The following is a 22,753-nucleotide window of genomic DNA, read 5'->3' as shown; positions in this document are numbered from 1 at the left end:
GTTGAGCAGAGGGAACAGAGCAGTTCAGTAAAAGGAAACACACCACAGGGCTGTTTAAATCCCCAACAGACTGATACTATAAACTAGATGAAAAATGGATCTTAACAGCAAGCTGAAAAATCAGTGCTACTAAACCTTAATAGTGGTTTTTACATTTAAAATGAGAACTCCATAAATACAAATGAAATGAGAAAGAAGACTAGGTTAACTTAACAGAATCTTGCCATTTACCTTGGCTAGATTATAATTAGTGAAAATAGTTCCAGAATTATTTGGTTTTGTAACCTCTTCAGGACTGATTCCAAGATCCTGATACTTTACATGAGGGGGTGGAAATCACAACTTTATGTCCATGAAAAAGCAAACCCGGAACAAGCAGAAACTTAAGCGGTTGAAAAAGAACCGTCCAGTCAAACAGGATAAAAAAATGCATATATATGTGTATGAGTATGTATGTATCAGAAAGCCTAAAGTCATTTCTGGCCAGCTGTCATCCTTGTGACCACTTCACTGGGGTCATCAAAGGAGCAAATGATGATTTCGAGGTTATTCTAAAAAAACTGACCTGAGCAAGAACTGCTGAGCTGTGCCTCTGAACTGCACTTAGCTCAGCACAGTGAATAAAGTGCACACATGAACTTACACAGATTGGGAGCTTTCCAATGTTGCAACTAGAAGAACTGTAAGCTGAATATCAGTAACAGGACAAATACAACCTATAGACAGCAAAGTTGTCTAAAGTCACGGATACTGACTGATTTTTAGACCAAGTATCACTTCTGCTGAAAATCATCTAGTAGAAAATTTGCCTTCTAAACACATCCAGTGTAAAATTTTAAAGTTGTTCTCAACAGTTCAATTATTTTAAAATATTTTAGAAGCTTCTGAATTTTCGTTGGTGTTTTGCGAGAAGCTCTGCATCTTTTGGAGGCAGAGTAAGAACAGTAAGAAAAGGTACTTTCCTCTCTTTAACAGATAACTTCTGCTTTCCACAGGCCTTTCATTCTTCAGGATATAAGAATCACAGATATATTTGAATGACTGCCCACGAAAAAATAACATTTTAATTAAATATATACTGCATGCATGCATACACACAGGATTTTTAGTTGTCAACTAAATTGACAGGAATTAGTCTGTGCTTTTACGTTCTTCTTGTTTGTTCTAAAGTGGCATTAACTGAAACTCATCACTATATAAAGACTCAACAGTGGTATGTAGTTAATGTGATACTTGCCTCCATCCATTTCACTGTAAATAAATGCCTACTTCAAAGTGTTTATTGATTTAGGAAGCCCTCAGTGCCTGGATAGGTACAGACATTAGATACCTTATTTCTAGACATAAACTTCCTTATCAGCCATTTTTGAGGCATGTTGGCTGCCTGTAAATTTATAAAATTGCTAATTGTGCTAATCTTTCCTGTGGATAAACAGAGAGCTTCAGTCTTCAGGTGCTGTCAATCTGATATCATTTACAAGCACTAAAGATAAATTTTGACTTACCTTTGATAATTTAGTTTCTATGACTCTTTCCATATTATTCCAGACAATAGGGCTATGCTTTCCACAAGAAGAAGAGTATATACAGAGACCCAATCAGATTTTGTCATCCCTAAGGCAGGGGACTGATGACCAAGATATCAGAAGGAGAGTCTTTCAACAGCAGTAGTATCTGAACGATGTATAAGGAAACAACTGGAACAAATAATTTTTAGGAAAAAAATGTGAGGTACTAATAAACATCACCATCTGACCTCTCACAATAGTGTAATAAGAATTATGCTCATAAATTAAGGAGTTTCTAAAAGAGTGGGATGTGGAGAATAATGTGGAAGGAATCGAAGAATCACACATAACAGGATCAGAGAGGTCAATACTTTAGTACTCTTAATTCCTTTCCACATTACTCCAGACAATAGATATGTTTATAAAGCAGGTGTACAGAGAAGATGAACAGGTTAAAAAAAAAAAAAGATAAAAAAAAGGAAAAAAAAGGGCAATTCAGCTTCAGCACAGAAGATTGTCTGAAGAAAATGTATTGTAAAAGATGCATCAGCAGACAACTGGACAACTTCAAATTAGTGTCCAGAAAACGAACAAAGCAAAGCTCACATATTAATGAGACAAATTATAATAACTGATTCAATGGCCTTTTCAGTCATACAACTATGATGGAGGAAGCAAACCTAAATGACTTCTTAACACATCAGCCTCCTCTTAGCACTCCAGTGAACTGGAATTTCTGAGAGACTGTAAAACACAGTTGTAACTTTTAAATAAAATGAAGTCTCTTGGAAGCAAAGAAAGCTTTGCAATACTATTCAGACACTGATGATGAAAAGGAAAAAAATCTATGCAGTGCAAAAAACCTCCAACATTTTAAAAAAAAAGTTTTTTAAACTGGTGTTTATCAAAACACCAAGAAGAACCAGTTTGATGAAACACTGAAAAGGCTGCCCAGAGAGGTGGTGCATGCACCAACCCTGGAAGCATTCAAGGTCAGGTTGGACATGGTTCTGAGCAACCTGATCTAGTTGAAGATGTCCCTGTTTATTCCAGAGGGTTGGACTGGATGACCTTTAAAGGTCCCTTCCAACCCAAACCATTCTGTGATTCTATGATTATTTTTACATTGATGAGAACAAAACAAAAACAATGAACTTAAAGGATTCTGCTCCCCTTCCCCCCATTCCATAATCTACTTCGAGGGAAAGTTATGGCAATGCCTTCCTTTGCTATTTTTGTAGTAAGTCTAAAAGGTCAAATGAGAAAGAACCAAGAGCACTTGGTATTTATGTGCTGTACTTCCATTAAGAACATATAAGATGTTTTCCAGTAAGAGGATAATTTATGGTAGGATACTATTGGATTTTGAAGTAGCCTAGGGGAGCAAACTAATAATACATAAAAATTTATATTGGGCTTGATTAGTATCATGGTACCTGTGACATTTTGCTGCTAAAGGTACAAAGTGAAAGGCAGTTTACTATCCACAGGTAAGACTTGACAGCTTGTATAGAACCTTGTATCACTTAGGTCTATACAGTTACTGTATAGTTTCTGTACTAGTTGAAACCAAGAGAACTTAAGTAGATTAAGTGGAGGAAATAGCACTTGTGAACTCAATGGGTTTTGTTCCTTCAGACTTTTATGCCATATATGAGCTAAAAATCCCAAGACTTAGCATCTAAGATATTCGATACGAGATAAATCTGATGCCACATTTATTTAAGAAAATATTGTGGCAGTTCATACCATATTCTGCAAGAAAAATTGTCCAGGGAAGAAGACAGAGATCATAATGTGAGATTGCTCTATTAAATCACTGAATTCCTTGAGGTTCCACTACTGTAGCTGCATCATAACCATGCAAACACAGACTGTTTCCTGTCTATGTGCTGTTCCATAAAAGAGTTCACTTATAAATCATGATGATCTGTAACTACCATGTATACTGCCAGAATTCCACCTCAAAGTACCTGCTTCGATGTTTCAAGTAAAGCACCTAGTACAGTTTTCCAGTTCTGATCATAAGAAGTGCAAGAACAGACCTTCAGAGACTGGTAGCTCATGGAAAAAAACTTCCTGTAACACAGGCTTCTTATTCACTGCATTGCAGTTTATGGGCAAATAGAGTGGAACAAAGAGTATTTCCTCACATTTTCCCTTCTGGTCTTCTGAAAAAGGAGTTATGGCTAGGCCCTTTTTTTTGGTACTTACTTAATAATAATTAAACTTTGATAAAAATGAACTCAACTGGGGTTGTTAGCTGATAAAATACAGTCATGATCCTAAAATCTATTCCACAGACATTTCCATTAATGACATCTTAGTGTGATGTCATAGCTTGTTGTCATGAGCTCCCTTACACTTCTGTTAAATAACTATCTACCTGCTTGAAAGAACATTATAGTTACAATCCTTCTCAACAACACAAGTCTATCTTTGGACTTACATCAAAAGATTGGGATTCATCTACCTTTAATACCCAGGGCTTAGTTTAACTTTACTACAGAAACTCTTCCCCTCACACCCATCAATCTAAGCACACTGGAAAAAAGATGTCTTTTGTTAAGTTAAAAAAATTTTGCAGTCCCAAACAAAGCAAAAGCCATGTGCTTGAAGGATGGCTTCGAAGACGCTGAGGGAGAAAATTCCCTTCAATTTGTTCTCCTGGGGCTACACAGAATCTGGCCTTTCCAGGCACAGGTGTGTCAATGCACAAAGGTAAGCAAAACAGCACAAATGAAGCACAGGGGGTTTTAGGTCAGTAAAAGAACCTTAGTGCAATAACCACTTTTATTTAATAGAGAATTTCTTTTCTGATGTGTGAACCGCCAAATACGGGAACTGCCATGCCAAAAGGGAATAACTGAGTATGTTAAGCTGAATCAGTGTTTTACACTAAAAAATTAGAAAAGCAATGTGAAAGTGGGTAGGTTGGTTATGATACTACCCAAACTTCTCTATATGGAGAGTTCCTATTTCACTTACGAGACAATTGAGAAAAAAGAAGTGTTAGTTACTATTCTGACAAAACTTATCCATAGGGCGTATCGATGACATTCTTTGACAAATGTGTAGACCAGCGTTGTTTTGTAAAAAATGTATAGCCCAGTTCAGTCAGTCACTATTGTTAACTTTCCTATAACAAACACGGGTGATATTGTAAAGTTGAAGAAATAAAATCTTGCCAGTGCTACGTAGGGGACTGTCTAGTAATGTGCCTTCAGGTAGGATTCTGGCAGGGAAAAGAATTGCCAGGTAACAGATGTGGTATAAAGACTGGAATGGAAGATGAGAAGAAAGAGAGAAGGAGTCTGTTATGGAGAAAACTTGAAATAAGCAAAAGAACTGAGACCTTCCATGGTATATAAATGAAGTGGAATTACTCTGTATATCCCTGAAAACGAGTGAAATTTGAAGCTGAAAGTAACAAGTGCTAATGAAAGACTGCAAACTAGAAATGACAGTTGAGAGAGGGGGGAAAAAGTGTATAAAGGCAGACCAATATGGCATAAGTTGAGATGGAAGAGGCAAAAGATACAGAGAAATATTATAGTGAAGAGGCCTGAGAAGCTTCTGTAAGTGTTGCAAACAGAACCACTGACAGTGGTAACTGCATGGAGGTTGGGCACAGGAACACTGAGTGGGACCTGCAGAATGGAGGTCTGCAGAATGGTAACAGGAAAGGAAGGCCACGACAAATTTGGGGAAAAATGCTGTAATCTTTTTACAAAGTTGAACTTGACGTTTCTTGCAAGACAAGTATTAGTGTGAAGGAAAGTACACTGTATCTCATTACCTCCAGAAGAGTAGCTGAAACAGAAGAAATGGATAAAGTTGCTCAGTGAGAACATAAAGAAGAAAAATGAGAGAATCTTAAACAAAAGCGTAGAAACTATCACTTAAAAAAGCAGTGGCTGAGGTACAGATAATCTGAGTAACACAAGAGAAGAAAAGAAAGGAGTGACCTTTTTATTAAAGAAACAACAGTAGCTTAACTGAATGGGTATTTTATTTGAAAGGATGTCTCTAAGTAATTAGACACTTGGATATTTCCAGGGTATCAGAGACATCTGGAAGGGAATCGAAGCTGTTGGTATGTTTATATTGGATTTACTTCTTTATTTAAAAAGCATATAAAAGCCAAATTGACACAGAACTTTAAGTAATTGGATTAGGAAATCTGAGTTTTTGAAGAAGCATAGTACTGATAGGAAGTTATTAATTTTAAAGAAAAAATATTAAAACTAACAAAATTTTTTTGTTGTGGTCTCCTACTCTGGCAACGAAAGCATCAGAAAATTGATTGGGTCTTCATCTGTGCAGGCTGATTAAAGCATAACCCTATTGTCTGGAACAATATGGAAGGCAGCTAGAGGAAATAAAATCCACAGAAAACAAAACACACTTAGTCAAAAAATATACATACGTATCAAGATATTGATGTCTTATGCAATAATTACAATGAAATATTAAAACACAGAAAAGAGTCACATGTGAAAACTAGTAAGGTTTTGCTATTAAACAGTTCAGCATTGTGCCAGGGATTGCCTATGAAACATAGGGGAGTGCTGATGATGCTGCATTAAGTCCTTACTCAACAGCTTTGACAGACATTTCAACCCTGACAGCATTTTTATTTGCTTTACTTTATCAGGCACGGAAGAATTAAGCCAAAGATTGTATTAAAGTGGAAAATTCTTTGGTTTTTTTCAGTTTTATTATGATCAAACCAGCGTAAGCTCATGTTGAGTAACATTCAGAGGGATTTAAGACTCAGTACCTAAATGCACAACAATCATACATTCTACTAGCAGTTTAGCTAAACTGCGTGCATTTATAATGCTAACAAAGTTTTTAGTGAAAGATTATTTTTGAGCTCTTGTTTTGCAGGCCAGGCTGTGTCACAAGAACAGAACTCTGCAGTAAACATGCATCATACTAAATAACTTCGAAGGAAAATTTCTTACCTCCAGCAACTAGCCCAGACTCTCCTAATTGAATTGCTACCCCGAAGCCACCAAGCTTTACTGGGGCTGAATTCTCTTTTGAGGCAAGGAGTACACAGTGCGGCTGAAAAGAAAAAAATCCAGACAAATTATTATATTGTTTGAGAAATACAATTTGTATTTTAGAACTTATTTTCATAAATTTGCAAACAGAAGCCAAAAGTTTGTGTGGTTTGTTTGGATGGTTGGTTTTTTTTTAATCATGTCTTCATTTCAGACTTTTTTTTCCCTCTCTGCCATAGACTCCTCTTTCTGTATTGTTTTCCTTTCTATTGTCCCAGGCACAGCAAAATCTTTTCAGGACTTACAAAACTTGCAAGGAACACAAAGTGAAATCATACTGAAGTGGAGATAAAAATTCATGCCTATAATTTCTTACTGGTATTACTTTTTCTTTTTACCTTCCCCCTTAAGCCTTACACTGTTTCAATTCTCCAGCAGAAATATCCTGACGATGACAGACTTTGTGGGATTTTATCCTTCACAGAGAACAGAAACCACTACTTTGAGCCTTAATCACAGATCATTTCTCAAATGCAGGAAAGAAAAGGAACTTCCCTGTGATGTTTCTAATAAATATTGTAATGAAGGATATTGTTTTGGTTTCTAAACTGCATTTCAGGCACAGTCATCCATATCCTCGATTTTCCACAAATAAGAGTGAGGTGTAACATACGAAAATGAAATAATATTTTACAACAGTCTGGATAGATACTGGCTGGTGTAGGAGGAAGCAACATACATACAAAATCTATTAGAACACAATTTAGCATTTAACACACATACCCAAACTATTGCATTTAATACAGAACAACTTCCTGCATTTACTTAAAGCCTCCCTTTTAAATATCATATTATTTAAAAGGAAGAATGTCAACTTCGTATACTACTTCCTGAGAATATGTTAGTGCTTAAATTACAAAACTAGGAAGTCAGTGCACAGGAGGTATGAGAATTTCAATCTGACTACCTGTAAAATCATCATCTGTAACCACCCACGACTTCTTTTAAAACAGTTTCAATTGTATGAGAGCGAACACCTTCAAGACAATGCCCTTGAGATCTTCATTAAATTTAGGCCTCCCTATGTCAGATCTTCTAGAATCCACTTTCAAATGTCCAGTTTATAAATGTAATTTTCAATTCCTTACACCCTATTCAAAACAGTATTACCAGGTGGTATTATTGCTGCACATTGTATTTCACTTCTGCCTTACTGAAGTGGTTAAGCTGCACATTTTGGGCACTTTAATATTCTCTTGTTGCTATCATTTTCAGTGAAAAAGATCAACCTCAAATTTCCAGCTGCAGGCAAGGAGCAAGGTAGATGGGAGAACTACACCAACTGTAGTGTTGATCTATCTTTATCCTACAGTTGCAAAAGTGACACTACTTCCACGACAGTGCTGAGACAGCAGGTTGTACCAACATCATTATCATCCAAAAAGCCACCGACAGTGCTCACCAGAAACAAAGCTCCTGAGAAAAAAATTAAGATCTCCAATTCAGAGTGAAACTCTGAGAAGATTTTATTATAGAACCTCTCCCGGCAAAGCCCAGATAAACCGAGTTTTGTTTGTTAAAAATGTCTTTTTAAAAAAAACCAAAACAGTTGCAACACTAGTTAAACTTCCCCTTGTTGCCAGTTGTACCGTGTCAGCTGATGTTCATCACTTTCATAGAGAAGCTTTCTAATAAGAGGACCTGCATGTTACTCCTCCCTGTCTTCACCAACAGTTCTGAAAATCAGCAGAAGTTCTTAACACATAAATGGTAAGTGCCTTCTTTTATACTTAAGCCGGAGTAAAACAAATTTCTATTGAAGTTTCTCTTAACTGCAAAGGTGCCACTGACCATTTCTTAAATATAGCTTCATTTTAACACGCTGCTTGCTTATGAGTGACACAACTTATGACAGTGAAAAGTTATGTTTCCAATGCATCTGCAGTGTAACCGATGCTTCTCTCTTTCTATTTGATCTAAACTTGTCACTGCTTATGCAAATCATGATGTCAGGCATTTCTATAGGAAAGCAACAAACAAGAAATCATAGCAGTAGAGAGGCTTCAAGATGTATTTGAAAGCACCATGTTTTAAAACTGGCCTTTTAAAATTGCTTCTTGCCCTGATAATATCAAACGGCAAATATGAAAACAGCTATTTTTGAAACTGCTAACATACTCTGCAAGTTTAATGCAATTGTATGGTCAGATAACACGGGATGTTAAAATACTTCAGACTGTCCTCTCAGTAGTTCAGATCCTGTATGTACATTAGGTCCTCCTAAGAATTTTACCTGAAGTGTTGCCATTTTCACTGCTGTAGCTGTATCACACACTTAAATGTAAATTTGCATTTTTAAGACCTAGCATGCAAATTGCATAGCCTAGACACAGACTTTGCCTAAAACCTACTTTAAGGTTATGCATATAGCAGAGTTTTCTTGTTGGTTTGTTTGTTGGTTTTTTTTTGTAACAATTGCCAGACAACAAAGTTCAGAGAACCAAAACCACTTCTGACATTTTTGTGAGATTAGGGGAAAAAAACCTTTCCTCTGTAAAAAAATAAAATTCTAAAGAAACTTTTTTATGGAGTCTTTTGTTGCTATGATAAACAAGTTGAAGAAAAAAATTTATCATTACAAATCAGTCTTAACCATCTCTCTAAACGGCATAGTGCACTCTGTTCTAACCACACACTTTTTTGGTTTTCCTTCCTTGGTCAAAACTGACTTTTATCTTCCAGATTGTACCTTCCTGGTCAGCAATAAGCTCAGTGAAATTAAAACCTTTGAAATGAAAACAAGGAAAACAATGAAAACAAGGAAGACTTGAAAACAATCTGTTACTGCATTAATGTAATTCCCAGTTAATACCAGTTTATTTGTGTAATACTGATGTGTGAACAGTCAAGAAAAGGAAAAAAACACTTAAATTTATATGAAGATATAGATTATTAAAGACAAGCTACTGTAATAGTACTGGCTCATGGTGTTATAACAGATTACATAGCCAAAGAAATATTAATTCACAACTGCTTTTCTAATTGAAAACTACTGACTCGCATGTGAGAGATCCTGGGTACTTATTTAAAACTAACACCAGTGAGTTTAGACTTGTTTTAATATATTTCTATGTACTTTATATCAACACCGAGAATACTTCACTTAGCTACACTTACCTGTCCTTGCATCTTAAAAAGTTTTCTTAGAAAGACTAATCCTAAAAACTAAACTTAAAAAAATTATTTGTACTTGCAGATAAATCAAAATAAATAAAAAAAAAAGATTTATTGACTGTGCAGCAAAACTTAATAGCTGATTTTTAAAACAGCACAAGACAGTAATACAGATGCAATTATACTACCAGTTATCTATTTGAGTACTCTATACCCTCTGTTCTTGCCTACATATTATTCTAGACTTACATTGTATCATGACATCTGGCTGCAAGTCCTTCTACTCAGCTACAGCAACACTTTGGCATATTTACTTCCTTTAGTTACTGCCTTTTATGTTTATATTATGTTAGACTGTATGCAATGAAGCAAACAGACACAAGAAGATGATCCTGTGGAGATCTAATTCTTAAAATTTCTCTTTGTTTCTTTACAGAACAGCTAAAAAACCCCCAAAAATGATGGCTGCAGCTTCAGCTGATTCACTGACACACAAAAACTTCTGGAGTAACCAAACCAGCATGGCCATAAATGCCTCAGAAATTCAAAACAATGACAGTTGTGCCTTAGACGACAACTCGCTGTCACTCACTTTGATAGTTTTTTATTCTATTATTTTTGTTGTTGGATTGGCTGGAAATATTACAGCCCTGTTTGCCTTCCTGTGCATTCATCAGAAAAGGAATTCTATCCAAGTTTACTTGCTAAACGTGGCTGTTGCAGACCTTCTGCTGATCTTCTGTCTTCCCCTCCGAATACTCCATCACGCCAACAAAAACATTTGGATGTTTGGACGGATTTTATGCAAGATTGTAGGAACTCTGTTTTACATGAACATGTATATTAGCATAGTACTGCTGGGACTAATCAGTCTAGATCGTTATATAAAAATAACTAAGTCTGTGAAGCGTCCTAAAATGTTAACTCCGACACGAAGTATTCAGATTTGTTGCGTCGTGTGGGCAATTGCACTGATAGGATTTACAGTAGTAGTTGCACCATCTTTCTTTAAGAGTGAGGACAGCAATTCTACTCTGTGCTTTCATTACCGAAGTAAACAGAAAGCAAAGACAGAAGCGATTTTAAATTATATCACTGTACTAATTTTTTGGATAGTTTTTTTCCTCTTGATCCTTTCGTACGTTAAAATCGCCAAGAACCTTCTGAAAATTTCGAGGAGAAGATCAAATTTTCCCAATGCAGGAAAATACACCAAGACAGCAAGAAATTCCTTCATTGTACTCATCATTTTCACTGTCTGTTTTGTTCCTTATCACATGTTCCGGTTTGTCTACATTACATCACAGTTACAAAACCCCTCCTGTTATTGGAAGGAGATCATTCACAAATGCAATGAGGTGATGCTCATATTTTCATCATTTAACAGCTGCCTAGACCCAGTTATGTATTTCCTCATGTCCAGAAGCGTCCGTAAGGCTGTATTCCAACTTATTTGCAGAAAAATTCATGGAGAGTCCAGCCTAAATACGGAAAGCACTTCGGACATAAAACTTGGACAATACACACAGGAGAGATTATCTACTATCACTCCCCACTCAAGTTATTCAAGGAAGAAGTTTGTGGTTTGACTGTTTAGATGAATGGATTTCTCTCTATTGCTCCAGGACATCGACTGCAGATCATGAAATGCTAAACTGTACAGCTACTAATCCTGCCTCTTTCTTCCTGGTCACAAAATGAGAAGTCTTGCTTCTGGTTGTGAAAACGAGAAGTTACTTTTCACAAGTATTTTGCTCTTGTTTATCCATGAAAACAAATTAGGAAGTTCTCGGACATCCTCTGTTGGACTAAACTAGAACACTAACTCTTTAAGGAGATTTCCACGAAGGGGTTTGAACCTGTATAAGGAATCTTGTATATATACATTAATATTAGTAATTTGTGTATGTAAATAATAGATGAATTTTGCAAAAAGTAAATTGTGTCCTATTTGAAAGATCTATAGAAACCATTACAGATTTTATATAACTCCCTGTTTTAATAGGTTTCAAAGAGATCAGTATTTTGACTACATCTATAAATGTATTTTATTGAAGAAAATATTTTAGAATTTAGCAGCATATGTGGTTTGAAAATGAGGTGAAGAATACAACAGCCATTAATTCAGTTATAATTACAGAAGATACACTTAGTTTTATTAAACAGCAAAATTAAAATATTCAAGCCTCCTAAAACCCTTATTATATTTTCAACAGTTTAATGAATGTCAAGGTCGAACATGTAAGGAAAAGCAAGCAATGCTTTCAGAAAATGAGCAATTAATGAAGGAGAGATGATATGGAGGTATTTTCAATTACCTAAGATTTCTTTCAAACTCTGACAAATTTGGTGGCTGCAGCTACACAAAGTAGTTCAGCAAGGCACATAAACTCAGAGAACTGAGCACAGAGGGCAGCCTGGCTCAGTCACTGTTCTACTTGCAGACTTCTAAAGCCACACATTTCAGCTGCACGCTTGTGATTAAAATAATCTTGGTAACTGCTGATGCTGTGTGAACAGCAATGTAACAGCAATGCCCCATAGATACAGCTGGACTCTCAGATTAAAACTAAACAGGCTTATGTATTTAGGCACAAACAAATCCCAAAGTGCAACAGTTTTTAAAAAACAGGGAGCTGAAGGTGGGGGTTGTCTGGTCCAAAGATGACTAAAGCAGCAGTTATGCCATGAACAATTTAAACGTCTGGTGTAACAGGACAGAGAGGTGAACAAAGTACAGGCTAGATGTTAAGCTCCATAAAAGAAGGATTTATTGTCTTGACACATACAAACAATATAGCTCAAGTAAGCAGGTGTAAAGAAGTTGGTTTTAACATGACTACCAGTAACTTCTCTAACGGATCACGACTTTTAATGTCAAATCTGTGCCCAAACGTGGATTTTTACTAATTCGTTATAATATTCTGGTTTTACAGAAGTTATTCATAATACTCTTACTGAACAAACTAAATATAAGACTTCATTCTGCTAGATATAAACTTGATTTAATTTTGATGTGATTTTACATAACTTAGATTTGGTGAAAACGAGTATAAACATGTTAAACCAATTACAATGACTAGCCAATCTATTTTGTTTTCTTTTTTTTTTAATAAAAAATTGTGGGGATTTCTTAATCTCCAAGAGAAAGATTCCTATAAACATGTAATTTCGTAAAGGTGCAATGGTAACTGCGTTTTTTCTTAAGCACTTCAGCATACAATGAAGGCATTTGTACAATAATTTCTGGCTGATTCTCACAATAATTGCATTTCATGATCTTTTATCTATCATCTTGTCATCCTATGATATGTACGCTTCTCGTGGTTCTCTGTTTGTACAGTGCAATTCTCCTATGCAGTACTGCAGTTGTACATAGTTACATCAACTTTGGTAAGTCTAATAGAGTTTATAAACCATAATTTCACAAGATTCATATATTATCATTCTTTGTCTATAGTTATTCTGCGAGCAGTTGATTGATGACACTGACCAGCAGGCTGGGGTGAGGGTATGGGCTGGGGAACACAGAACAGAACACACACAACTTGGTGCAACTTGAACAAAATATAAATTCTAAAATTCTTTTGAACAAACCATTCAATTTAAACCAGAATTTTCATTTATAAAGACTTCAACTCATGGACACAGCACCATTGCAAAACCAGACTTAGATATCTTCAGAACATCAAGTAATAGTACAGTAATGCTGCAAATCCAGGCTCCATTAAATAAATCAACTCTACAGCTCAGAAATGGAAATCGGGAAGGGAGCAGGTCTATAAGAAAGTCTATAAGAGCAGGTATGGCACAGAAGAGGGAAACAGTTAGGACTTCATGATCTCCACAGAGTAGCAGTTAGAACAAAGAAACAACCCCAAAAAGCAACCAGACAAGTGAAAACCTTTTGGATTTCCGCAACTACATAAATCAGTGCTTCAAGATGTTAAAGGCCAGATGTATCAGCTGGCTCAGAAAGGGATCTGAAACTAGACTGCACTATCATATAGGAAGCAATTACTACTGACCAAAAAACAAAAGCAGGTATCTTTACTGTTTTTAAAAAATATTTAATCCTTACATATTTTTTTCTGCGATCAATTTTCGCAAACTTGAGGGTAACGTGCCAGGCTTTGCAAAACCATATTACTGAAGAGCAAATGGTACTGAAACAACCTGGGAGATGTCACCTGACTGACATGTCAAATGACCATATAATTAGTCACTTTAATAATGTGTCTTACTTCTCCTCTTAGAAGGAGATAATTCCTAAGAATTATCAGGGTCAACTACAGCAATTTCCTGAGTCTTCAGGTAAATTTCAAGATGAAAATAATTCTATTTATTCTTCTTTTCGTAATTAAAGCCTAACTGAATGCACATCTCATAATCTGCACAAAATTTTGTTTTCCTTTTTATTGAAATCTCCAACACATCTTTGAATTTCATTTGCTGTACCAGAATGTCACCTCTTTTTTTAGTATGCAAAAATGGGTCCATATTCTTCATTAGCATAAATACTAGTTAGAAAATGGATATAAGGTATATATGCTGCCTAGCTACTTATTTACCTTTTGGGACTTGACATATACATTAATAGCTATGTTGTGTTACACATATTCCTTAAAATAAATGGAAAACATAAGCAAAGAAACTACACTGTTTACCAGACACAAGTTTATAACTTGAATCATAAACGTGTTAGAGTGTACCTGGTTTGAGTGAACAGCTGTGCTGGTTTTGGCTGGGGTAGAGATAGATTTGGCTGGGATAGATTTCTTCACAGTAGTTGGTACTGGCTGTGGTCTGGGTTTGTGATCAAAACAGTGTTAATAACACAGGGATGTTTTAGCTACTGCTGAGCAGCACTTGCACAACATCAAAGACTTCTCTGCCTCTCAGAACATCCACCAGAGAGGACACAGGGGGTGCACACGGAGCTGGGAGAGGACACCGCTGGGACAGCTGAGCCCTGCTGACCACAGGGACATCCCAGAGCACCTGGTGTCAGGCTCAGCAACAAAAGCCAAGCAGGAAGTTTGCCAGGGCTGCCATTTCTCAGGAATTCGCTGGGCATCGGTCAGCTGGGTGTGAGCATTTGGGGTTTCCTTCTATCACTTGTTTTTCTTGGTTTTTTATATCTCTCTTTTCTTTGTCTTTAAACTCATTACACTCTATCACAAACCATGAGTTTTCTCACTTTTACCCTACCAGTTCCCCCTCTCAGCCCAGGGGAGAGAAAGCAAGCGAGCATCTGCATGGGGTTTAGGTGCCTACGGGGATGAAACCACAACAACCCTCTTTGGCAACCCAACATGGGGCTCAAAAGGTTTGAGATAACGGCAGATTTGACCACAGCGTGTCAGAAGAGAGGAGGGAGCACCAGAAGGAGTGGTCTGTTCTGCAGCAGAGCAGCCACAAGAACGAGGGGGGGAAGAGGCAAAAGTCACAAACAAGTTTTCACACCTTTACCCTTCTGATTCTCTTTCTCATCCCAGTGAGGGGGAGCGAGCGAGCGGCTGTGTGGGGCTTACCTGTCTACCAGGGTTAAACCACAACTTCAAGTTTCATTTTCAAACTGAAATTAACTGTAATTATGGTTTTAACCTGCAAAATGGTGTTTTTCATGAGGGCATACAATTATCCATTATTTTGATAGCACAACATAGGAAAATTTAATTGAATTACTTCCCTCACGATATCAGTCAATGAAACCATAAAAGAGGAGTGCAGCTTACATCACTGATAAACAAGGAAGAATTACATCATTCCCAGAACTGGGAAGTTCACATATGGAAGCTTTAGTTTAATGCTTTCTGACAGCATGTACAGAACCAGGACAGAGAGGAGGGAGATGTGTTGTACAAAGCGTACAGAGAAAAAGAAAGGTTGATGATATTCCACCAATCCAAAATGTATTTTCTGTAGCACTGCAAACCTTCTGCCAGCCTTTTTTCCATCCCTTAAACAAAATCCCAACTACTCTGTGGAATCCAAGAGAGCTGAGAAAGCGCTAAAAAGCTGTTGCAATGTTCACTGATTGTAGAGTGGATTGGTAGGAAAACTCTGAGAAGAGTTGTTGTTCAACAGACATTGTGAGAGTTAAGCCATTTTGTGAGGGAAGTTAATCAATCAAATCTTTCCATGTTGTGTTGTCAAAATAATTGATTTGTCTGTCCCCATGAAAACTGGGGGTAAGGGATGAAGCTGGAAAAAGCCTTAACACTAACTACACAGTTAGAGTGGGAAATGCAGAAATAAGATCAGAGAATGAATAAATGCAGAGAAATGAATAATTTTCTACTGTTGTACTGCAAAGTGAGAAACAAAATGAGGAGTAAATAGTAAGTCTTGGTTCCTTTAAGTTTGCATACAGTAAGTAGTATACCTCTGCACCTATTATAAAACAAGGCCAACTTCATAGAACTCTCAAACCACAGATATAAGTGACTGTGTGTTAAAATCAAAAATATACTTGCTATTCCTTACACAAAAATTCTCACTAGGCAAAGATGAAAACACAAACACGGTCAACAACAAATTAAAACTCTGAAGAAAAGACAGGATCATTTTTGTCAGAGGGTACAGAAGTGTTCTTTATCAGTAAGGAATGATTTTGCAGCTGTGCTGGTTGGTTTGAGCTTAAACCGCAATAGCAGCCAAAAGAAGCTACCTTTTAAAGTATCAGTTTTGCTTTTACTGCAGTGTTTTAGATTTTTATTTTTGCTTTATTACTTTTGCATTTTCACAGAAGCTTAAAAAGAAACTGGAAAACCCAAACAGCTGTTATACAAAAACATATTTAACTTGAAAAACCATAAATTATAGTATGGTGCAGAACAACAGAGAAAGCTTCCTATTTGTCTCTGATGATCAACACAGTTTTCATGTTAAAAACCAATTTCTGAAGTTAACAGTAAAAATCCTCATGAGCAATACACAGACAGTGCTTTTTTATAAGCAAATATAGTTGTAAAGACCTCTGGGAGATGTACAATGACAGTAACATTAAAAGACCTGAAGTATAAGCTGGAAGATTATTTTTATTAGTATTGCCATCCTCAAGCTAAGTTTTCCATACTAAAAGACGTTGCTTGGCTTGTTTTGCCTGTCCAGGTAAAACAATTACCCAGACCCTGTGAAACACTTAACTCTGCACATTGTACGACAACCAAGGAATTGAAACTGTGAGTGCAACATATCCCCATTTCTATGTCCTTAAAGATACCACAGAGCTGCACTGCACACACTTATAATTCAGCAAACAACATGGGAACTTTCATTTGAGGTCTTGTTTTGCTGAACCACAAGGGAAGTTTTGAAAACTGGCGAAAATAAATTATCGGTGAACACCAGAGACCTATGTTAAATCTGCCCAATATTTTTATCTTCACTGATTCAGCACAATGCTCAGCTCGAGCAGATTTAAACATGAGCTTAGACGATTTCGCTTTGATAAGCACTTCTTACAGTATTAAATACATATACTGATTATAGAGAAAATCCTCATTAAATCATGACAACAAAAGTGCTGTGCACACACTGGGTCACCCCTGCATGGAAAGCTGACAAGCAGGCAGAGGGGAATCATGGTGCTCTACAACAACTCTCCTGGTACAAGTGTCCAACTGGAAATGGTTATTGTGCAGTGCATCTGTCTTAAAGAGTTTATGCAGTCAAAAATACCTTTCAATTTGAATGTTTAAGGAAAAAAAAAACCATTCCCATCAAAACTAAGCACCAAAAGTCAAAGTCCTAGGCGAGCTACTTGGTAAATGATTTTTCTAGAAAGAAGACATGGATTGGACTTGTATAGTAGCCAGTGCACCTTAAGAGACTTATCTTGGTATTAAATGCAATACAGTGGATCTTGGGCCTTCTACAGTACAGGCACCTGGACTGCTACAGAGGCCAGGAGTTACCAAGCTGCTGCCTCCTTCCATCCCACAAGGAGCAACTGCTGCCAACATATTCCATACTCAGCTGTACAGCAGGAACTGGTTATAACATGTGACATGATAGGTATGGGTTATAAATGGCCAACTGAAACATCTTTCACAGAATGGGTCACGTTGGAATGAACCACAGTGGGTTTCATCTGGTCCAACCTCCCTGCTCAAACAGGGTCATCCCAGAGCACATGGCACAGGATGGTATCCAGATGAGTCTGGAATATCTCCCATTAGGAAATATTCCAGTGAGGGAGACTCCATAACCTCTCTGGGCAATCTGTTCCAGTGCTCGGTCACTGCACAGGAAAGCAGTTCTTCCTCATATTCAGGTGGAACTTCCTGGGCATCAGTTTCTGCTCGTTGCCTCTTGTCCTGTTGCTGGGCCGAGCTTGCTCCATCCTCTGACACCTCCCTTCAGATACTTGTGTACATTGATGGGTTCCCCTCTCAGTCACGTCTCAAGGCTAAACAGGCCCAGCTCCCTCAGCCTTTCCTCATTACTGAGGTGCTCCAGTCCCTTGATCACCTTTGTCACCCTCTGCTGGACTTGCTCCAGGATCTCCGGGTCTCTCTTGTGCTGAGGAGCCCAGAGCTGGACACAACACTCCAGGTGATCCTCACTAGGGTCGAGTAGAGGGGCAGAATCACCTCCCTGACCTGCTGGCAATGTTCTTCCTAATGCAGCCCAGGATCCCATTGGCCTTCTTGGTCCCCAGGACACTCTGCTGGCTCCTGGACAGCTTGTTGTCCATCAGGACCCTCTAGTCCTTCACAGAGCTGCTTTCTAACAGGTCAGCCCTCAGCCTGTCCTGGTACCTGGGGTTATTTTCTCCAGCTGCAGGGCCCTGCACTTGCCTTTGCTGAATTTCAGAGAGTTCTTCTCTGCCCATCTCTCCAGCCTGTTGAGGTCCTTCTGAAGGGCTGTGCAGCTCTCTGGGGTATCAGCCACTCCTCCAGCTCTGTGTCACCAACAAACTTGCTGAGGAGGCACCTCCCACTTCATCCATCATTGATGAGTAAGTTAAACAGTCCTGGGCCCAGTATTGGACCTTAGAGGACACCACTACTGACAGGCCTCCAACTACACCCTGTGCCACTGATTACAATCCCCTGGGACCTGCTGTTCTGCCAGTTCTAAATCCACCACTGTTCACTCATCCAGTCCACACCTCCTCAGTTTGCCTGTGAGGATGTTGTGAGAGACAGTGTCAAAGCCTTATAAATACCACAGGCAACAGTCAATAACCAACCAAATAACAATAATAACAACAATTAAAAAATCCCTGCTTATGAGAATGGTTCACACCACTCATAGCAAAATTTCAGGATATGCATTCTTGTAACTAAACCTCAATGGAACATCACAATAACAAGGACTTCTAAGACTATGTAAGAGACTATTAAACATTTAATAAATACAAGACCCTTTCTGTTAGAGCAAACTTTAATATAACCATACATTCAAACATGGAGAAAAACCCAAAAGGTATAATTAAATCTAACAAGACAAAGACTTAAAGTACATGCAAACTAATTACAGCATTACAACCTAATTACTAATACTCTACAGCAAGTAAATTTAATTGTAAATGAATTCAGCTACGCATTCTGAATAGGAAGCCAGCATACATGTCCATCATTTTAGTAAAAAAATTAATGAGACTGAACAATAAAATTGATAATAGATCACTGAGGTGAATTCTTACAGTGTATGTTTCAACATAAAGCAAAAGTAGCAAAACAAGAACCTTACAGTATAAAAACTTCTGCAATTTTGGTATCTCTTCTGTTCTCATAAGAAATTTATTTATAGCTGTTGAAAAGCTATACAACCACAGATGCATCAGACAGAAGAAAATTCACAGGTCTCAACTTTTGCAGACCTAAACAGAGTTTGACCGATTTGTGCTCAAACCTATCATCCTGTGGAGGAAGGAAACGGTCCTGTGTACACTTCTGGATGATTTGTATAAAACATTGTATTTTTTGGACAATGAGCCTGTTTTCCCTGACGGATGCCTATGATGCGTCAGCTGAAAATTGCTTCCCCACAATCCATCTCCTGACTAGACAGGAGAGATGTGCTCCTGTCACTCATTTGGTCACTCATGTCTGGACAGACACTGACACAATAATATTGTATGTGGGCTTCAGGAACAGATAGTCAGCTTTGTGATAGTTCCTTGAGCTGAAAAACTGTTAAATGTCATTGAAAAGACAAGTTTTCACACATAAAATAGCAACTTCTTTTTTTTTTTATTCACATTGGAAAGTGGGCAGTCCTAAAGAGAACCCCTCCAACCCCCAAAAAGAGGAAAGTACTATATAAGGATTGCAAGATGTTTCTGTGCCTTACCTACATGACCCCAAAGGACTGTTACAATCACTCTTCCACACTACCTCATTTTTTGTCATTTCCCTAATGGAGCTTATCCTGACCTAATTTTTAAGTTTTTTGTACAGACAATATCATCTTGTCTGAACTTTAAATGCCCAGCTGCTTTCTGACACTGTGAAAGAAAAGTGCACACTCTGAAAACCTACTTATGTCAGAGAGATATTGTTCTTAACTGTACTTTCCAGATCCAAGTGTCACCGTTTTCATTGCAGCAGTGGAGACAGAACAGCCATCAGACAGAAATATTTCCTCTCAGCAAAGGAAGGTGCCTGCAGTTTGCACAGGTAAGCTTCAAACTACTACTTTGTTTTACCTGACAAAATTTGGTCATTGACACAAAAATTATCATTAGACTTTTAAATGAGTACATTCAGCAATTGTTTTGTGAATTTAACTTGTCATAAACATTTTGGTTCAACAAGACATGAACTCAGTGCATACTAAACTGCAACAGCCAGGAAAGTTAATTTTTTAATTTAAGTTTAATTTGCAAGTGGTCAAACACTGCCTACAGCAGAGTTTTAAACTCAGCATCTCAGCTTTTTATCATACCTACACAGAATCCTCTTTAGCATCTGAGTTCATTTGCTTACAGCTGTCTACAAAAAATTATTATCTGTCTGTAAGTTTGAAATCTCTTAATTTGTTCCATATGATTTTACACGAAACAAAAGCTAACTAGGATACACTGCACTAAAATGTATGTATGCATACAAAAGTAAAAGCTCTCCAGTACAGGTTAGTAAGTTGAAATACCAGTTTTTATACACAGTCATTGTATAGAGCTTTGATTTCTTATTTTCAGTTTGAAAATTGAGAAAAGATTGAAAACTGATCTTGGAAAAAATAAATATATTGCAGTTTTGGACAACCATATTATATGTTTACAAATATAGACTAAATGTATATCTAATATTGGAGTTTTGATAAAACAAGATTAGATACAGACTTGAGCACAAAATAAATGCATTTAGCCAGATTCCTACATCATACTGAGTCTAATTTGTACTTAAATGGAGGTACTGGATGCTCCTCTGCATTTCTGCAAAGTAATACTTTGCATTTAATTTGCTTATGTAAACTTTAAATGGTTTAAAATGGTTTCCAAATTAGGTTACAGATGTTCCAGCAGGCTGAGAAATAAACTAAGATTGCAGAAGTTATTGCCAGACCTTAGCCTGAACCTTCAGTTCCTAATTTATTTTGTTAGATTCTATGCACATAAAATCTTAGGGGTTTAACATCAGCCAACTTTTCTTCACAAAATCTCAGTGGAAGAGAACACTCAAACTGTAACCTCATGCAAACTCAAGATGGTAACAGCATCAAACAGCTGTTGGGAACACTGAAAAGTAGGGGAGAAACAGAAACAGCTGAGATATGAGCAAGGAATAAAAGAGATGTTAAATGAACACTACAGAAGAATAATTTTTTAATTGTTTTTCAGCTCTGACCATTCATTCAAGATATACTGGCATAAATGAACAATTCAACATGTTTTCTTCAGCCATCATCAGCTACCACTGTAGCTCTCCCTGTCATCTACTCCTGCCTATTCCCTGCTGGAAGCTTTGGAAACATTCTCGCTGCCTGGATATTTTTAAGGAAAGCGCCCACAAGGAGAACACAATACATTTACCTGGCAAACCTCGTGACTGCCAATCTGTTTGTATGCAGCACAATGCCCTTCCTGGCTGCCTACTTTGCAGGAGGGAAGCGCTGGAGCTACGAGTCCTTGGAATGCCGGATAGCACATCACCTTGGGACTCTGGTCATGCACGTCTGCATGTACGTGACCATTATCATCCTGTGCTCCATTGCTCTGAGCCAGTATGCAACGCTGAGGAAGAACTGTGACACACAGTACTCCCAAGCAGTTCATGAAAACTTCTCCAGATGTTTGCTTCAAGCGTTTCGTCAGCCAAAATTTGCTAAATATTTGTGCATCGGTATATGGCTTACTGTGCTCTGCATAACAGTAACAGCTATAACATATGATGTCCAGGCAAGGGCTTTGGAATACCTTCCCAGCTGCTACAACATCCAGGTAGAAGCTAGTGAATTTACTGCAATGATTGCAGGTTCTGTTGCCACTGCATGTTTTTTTGTGTCTTTTATGACAGTTCTGTGGTCGTACTATTCTCTTACCAGACATCTGAATAACATACAAAAAACCAGCTGTATCGGAGAAAAACATCTAATTTACAGTAAAGTGAAAAGAAACATTCTTGTCATCCAGATGATATTAACTGCCTGCTTTCTTCCGTATCATATTTTTAGGCCTCTTTTTTACATACTGCTTAGACATAATGACTGCCCAAGGTTAAACTACCTAGTGGAAATTAAAAATTTCCTTACTTGCCTTGCTGCTGCTAAAAGCAGTTTAGATCCAGTTATAACCCTTCTGTTAGATAAAACATTTAAGAAAAGTCTTTATGGCCTATTTACAAAATCCACACCAGAACATCAAAAACGTGACGTTGATATTTTCACTGAAATGGGAAGGAATATGGAAAGATTTTAGTAACTATAACAATCAACAAACTGATTTTAACTACCTATGGCCATGTTTTGATATGAAGTGGTAAATATTCAAATAAAATAATAACATTGTATTTTTTCAAATCATCTTGCTTGCTACATCAATATTAGCCATAATAAATTCAATGTGTATATCCAAATGAATCCAAGCAATCTGTACAGTGAACT

The 22,753-nt window shown here is 37.3% G+C and overlaps 3 protein-coding genes across 13 annotated transcripts in view; 2 read left to right on the top strand and 1 right to left on the bottom strand.

Moving 5' to 3' along the window:
- CASK (calcium/calmodulin dependent serine protein kinase) overlaps positions 1 to 22,753 on the bottom strand; it is a 148,257-nt gene that overhangs the window by 80,729 nt on the left and 44,775 nt on the right. For 10 of the 11 annotated variants that reach the window (XM_018084098.2, XM_018084099.2, XM_018084101.2 and 7 more), the window contains exon 5: positions 6,479 to 6,581. In XM_018084098.2, coding sequence (XP_017939587.1) covers positions 6,479 to 6,581 — 103 coding nt within the window. Of the gene's footprint in view, positions 1 to 1,505; positions 1,684 to 6,478; positions 6,582 to 22,753 lie in introns of those variants that run through there. The other variant, XM_018084097.2, reaches the window with a different exon arrangement.
- On the top strand, positions 8,191 to 13,124 carry GPR34 (G protein-coupled receptor 34). The gene is made up of 2 exons (XM_018084105.2): positions 8,191 to 8,290; positions 10,131 to 13,124. Exon 2 carries the CDS (start codon positions 10,153 to 10,155, stop codon positions 11,281 to 11,283), a length of 1,131 nt encoding a protein of 376 aa, XP_017939594.1. The 5' UTR covers positions 8,191 to 8,290; positions 10,131 to 10,152; the 3' UTR covers positions 11,284 to 13,124.
- GPR82 (G protein-coupled receptor 82) lies at positions 21,525 to 22,568 on the top strand. Its single transcript, XM_018084106.2, has one exon. It carries the CDS (start codon positions 21,525 to 21,527, stop codon positions 22,566 to 22,568), a length of 1,044 nt encoding a protein of 347 aa, XP_017939595.1.

The sequence above is a fragment of the Manacus vitellinus genome, unplaced genomic scaffold, assembly GCF_001715985.3.
Source record: "Manacus vitellinus isolate BGI_N305 unplaced genomic scaffold, ASM171598v3 scaffold_7_pilon, whole genome shotgun sequence".
Taxonomy (NCBI): Eukaryota; Metazoa; Chordata; class Aves; order Passeriformes; family Pipridae; genus Manacus; species Manacus vitellinus.
This window is presented reverse-complemented; position numbering and strand designations above follow the sequence as displayed.

What these genes read in the sequence shown, in the direction of transcription:
- GPR82 (XM_018084106.2), top strand. Translation starts at nt 21,525, where the DNA reads ATGAACAATTCAACATGTTTTCTTCAGCCATCATCAGCTACCACTGTA.
- GPR34 (XM_018084105.2), top strand. Translation starts at nt 10,153, where the DNA reads ATGATGGCTGCAGCTTCAGCTGATTCACTGACACACAAAAACTTCTGG.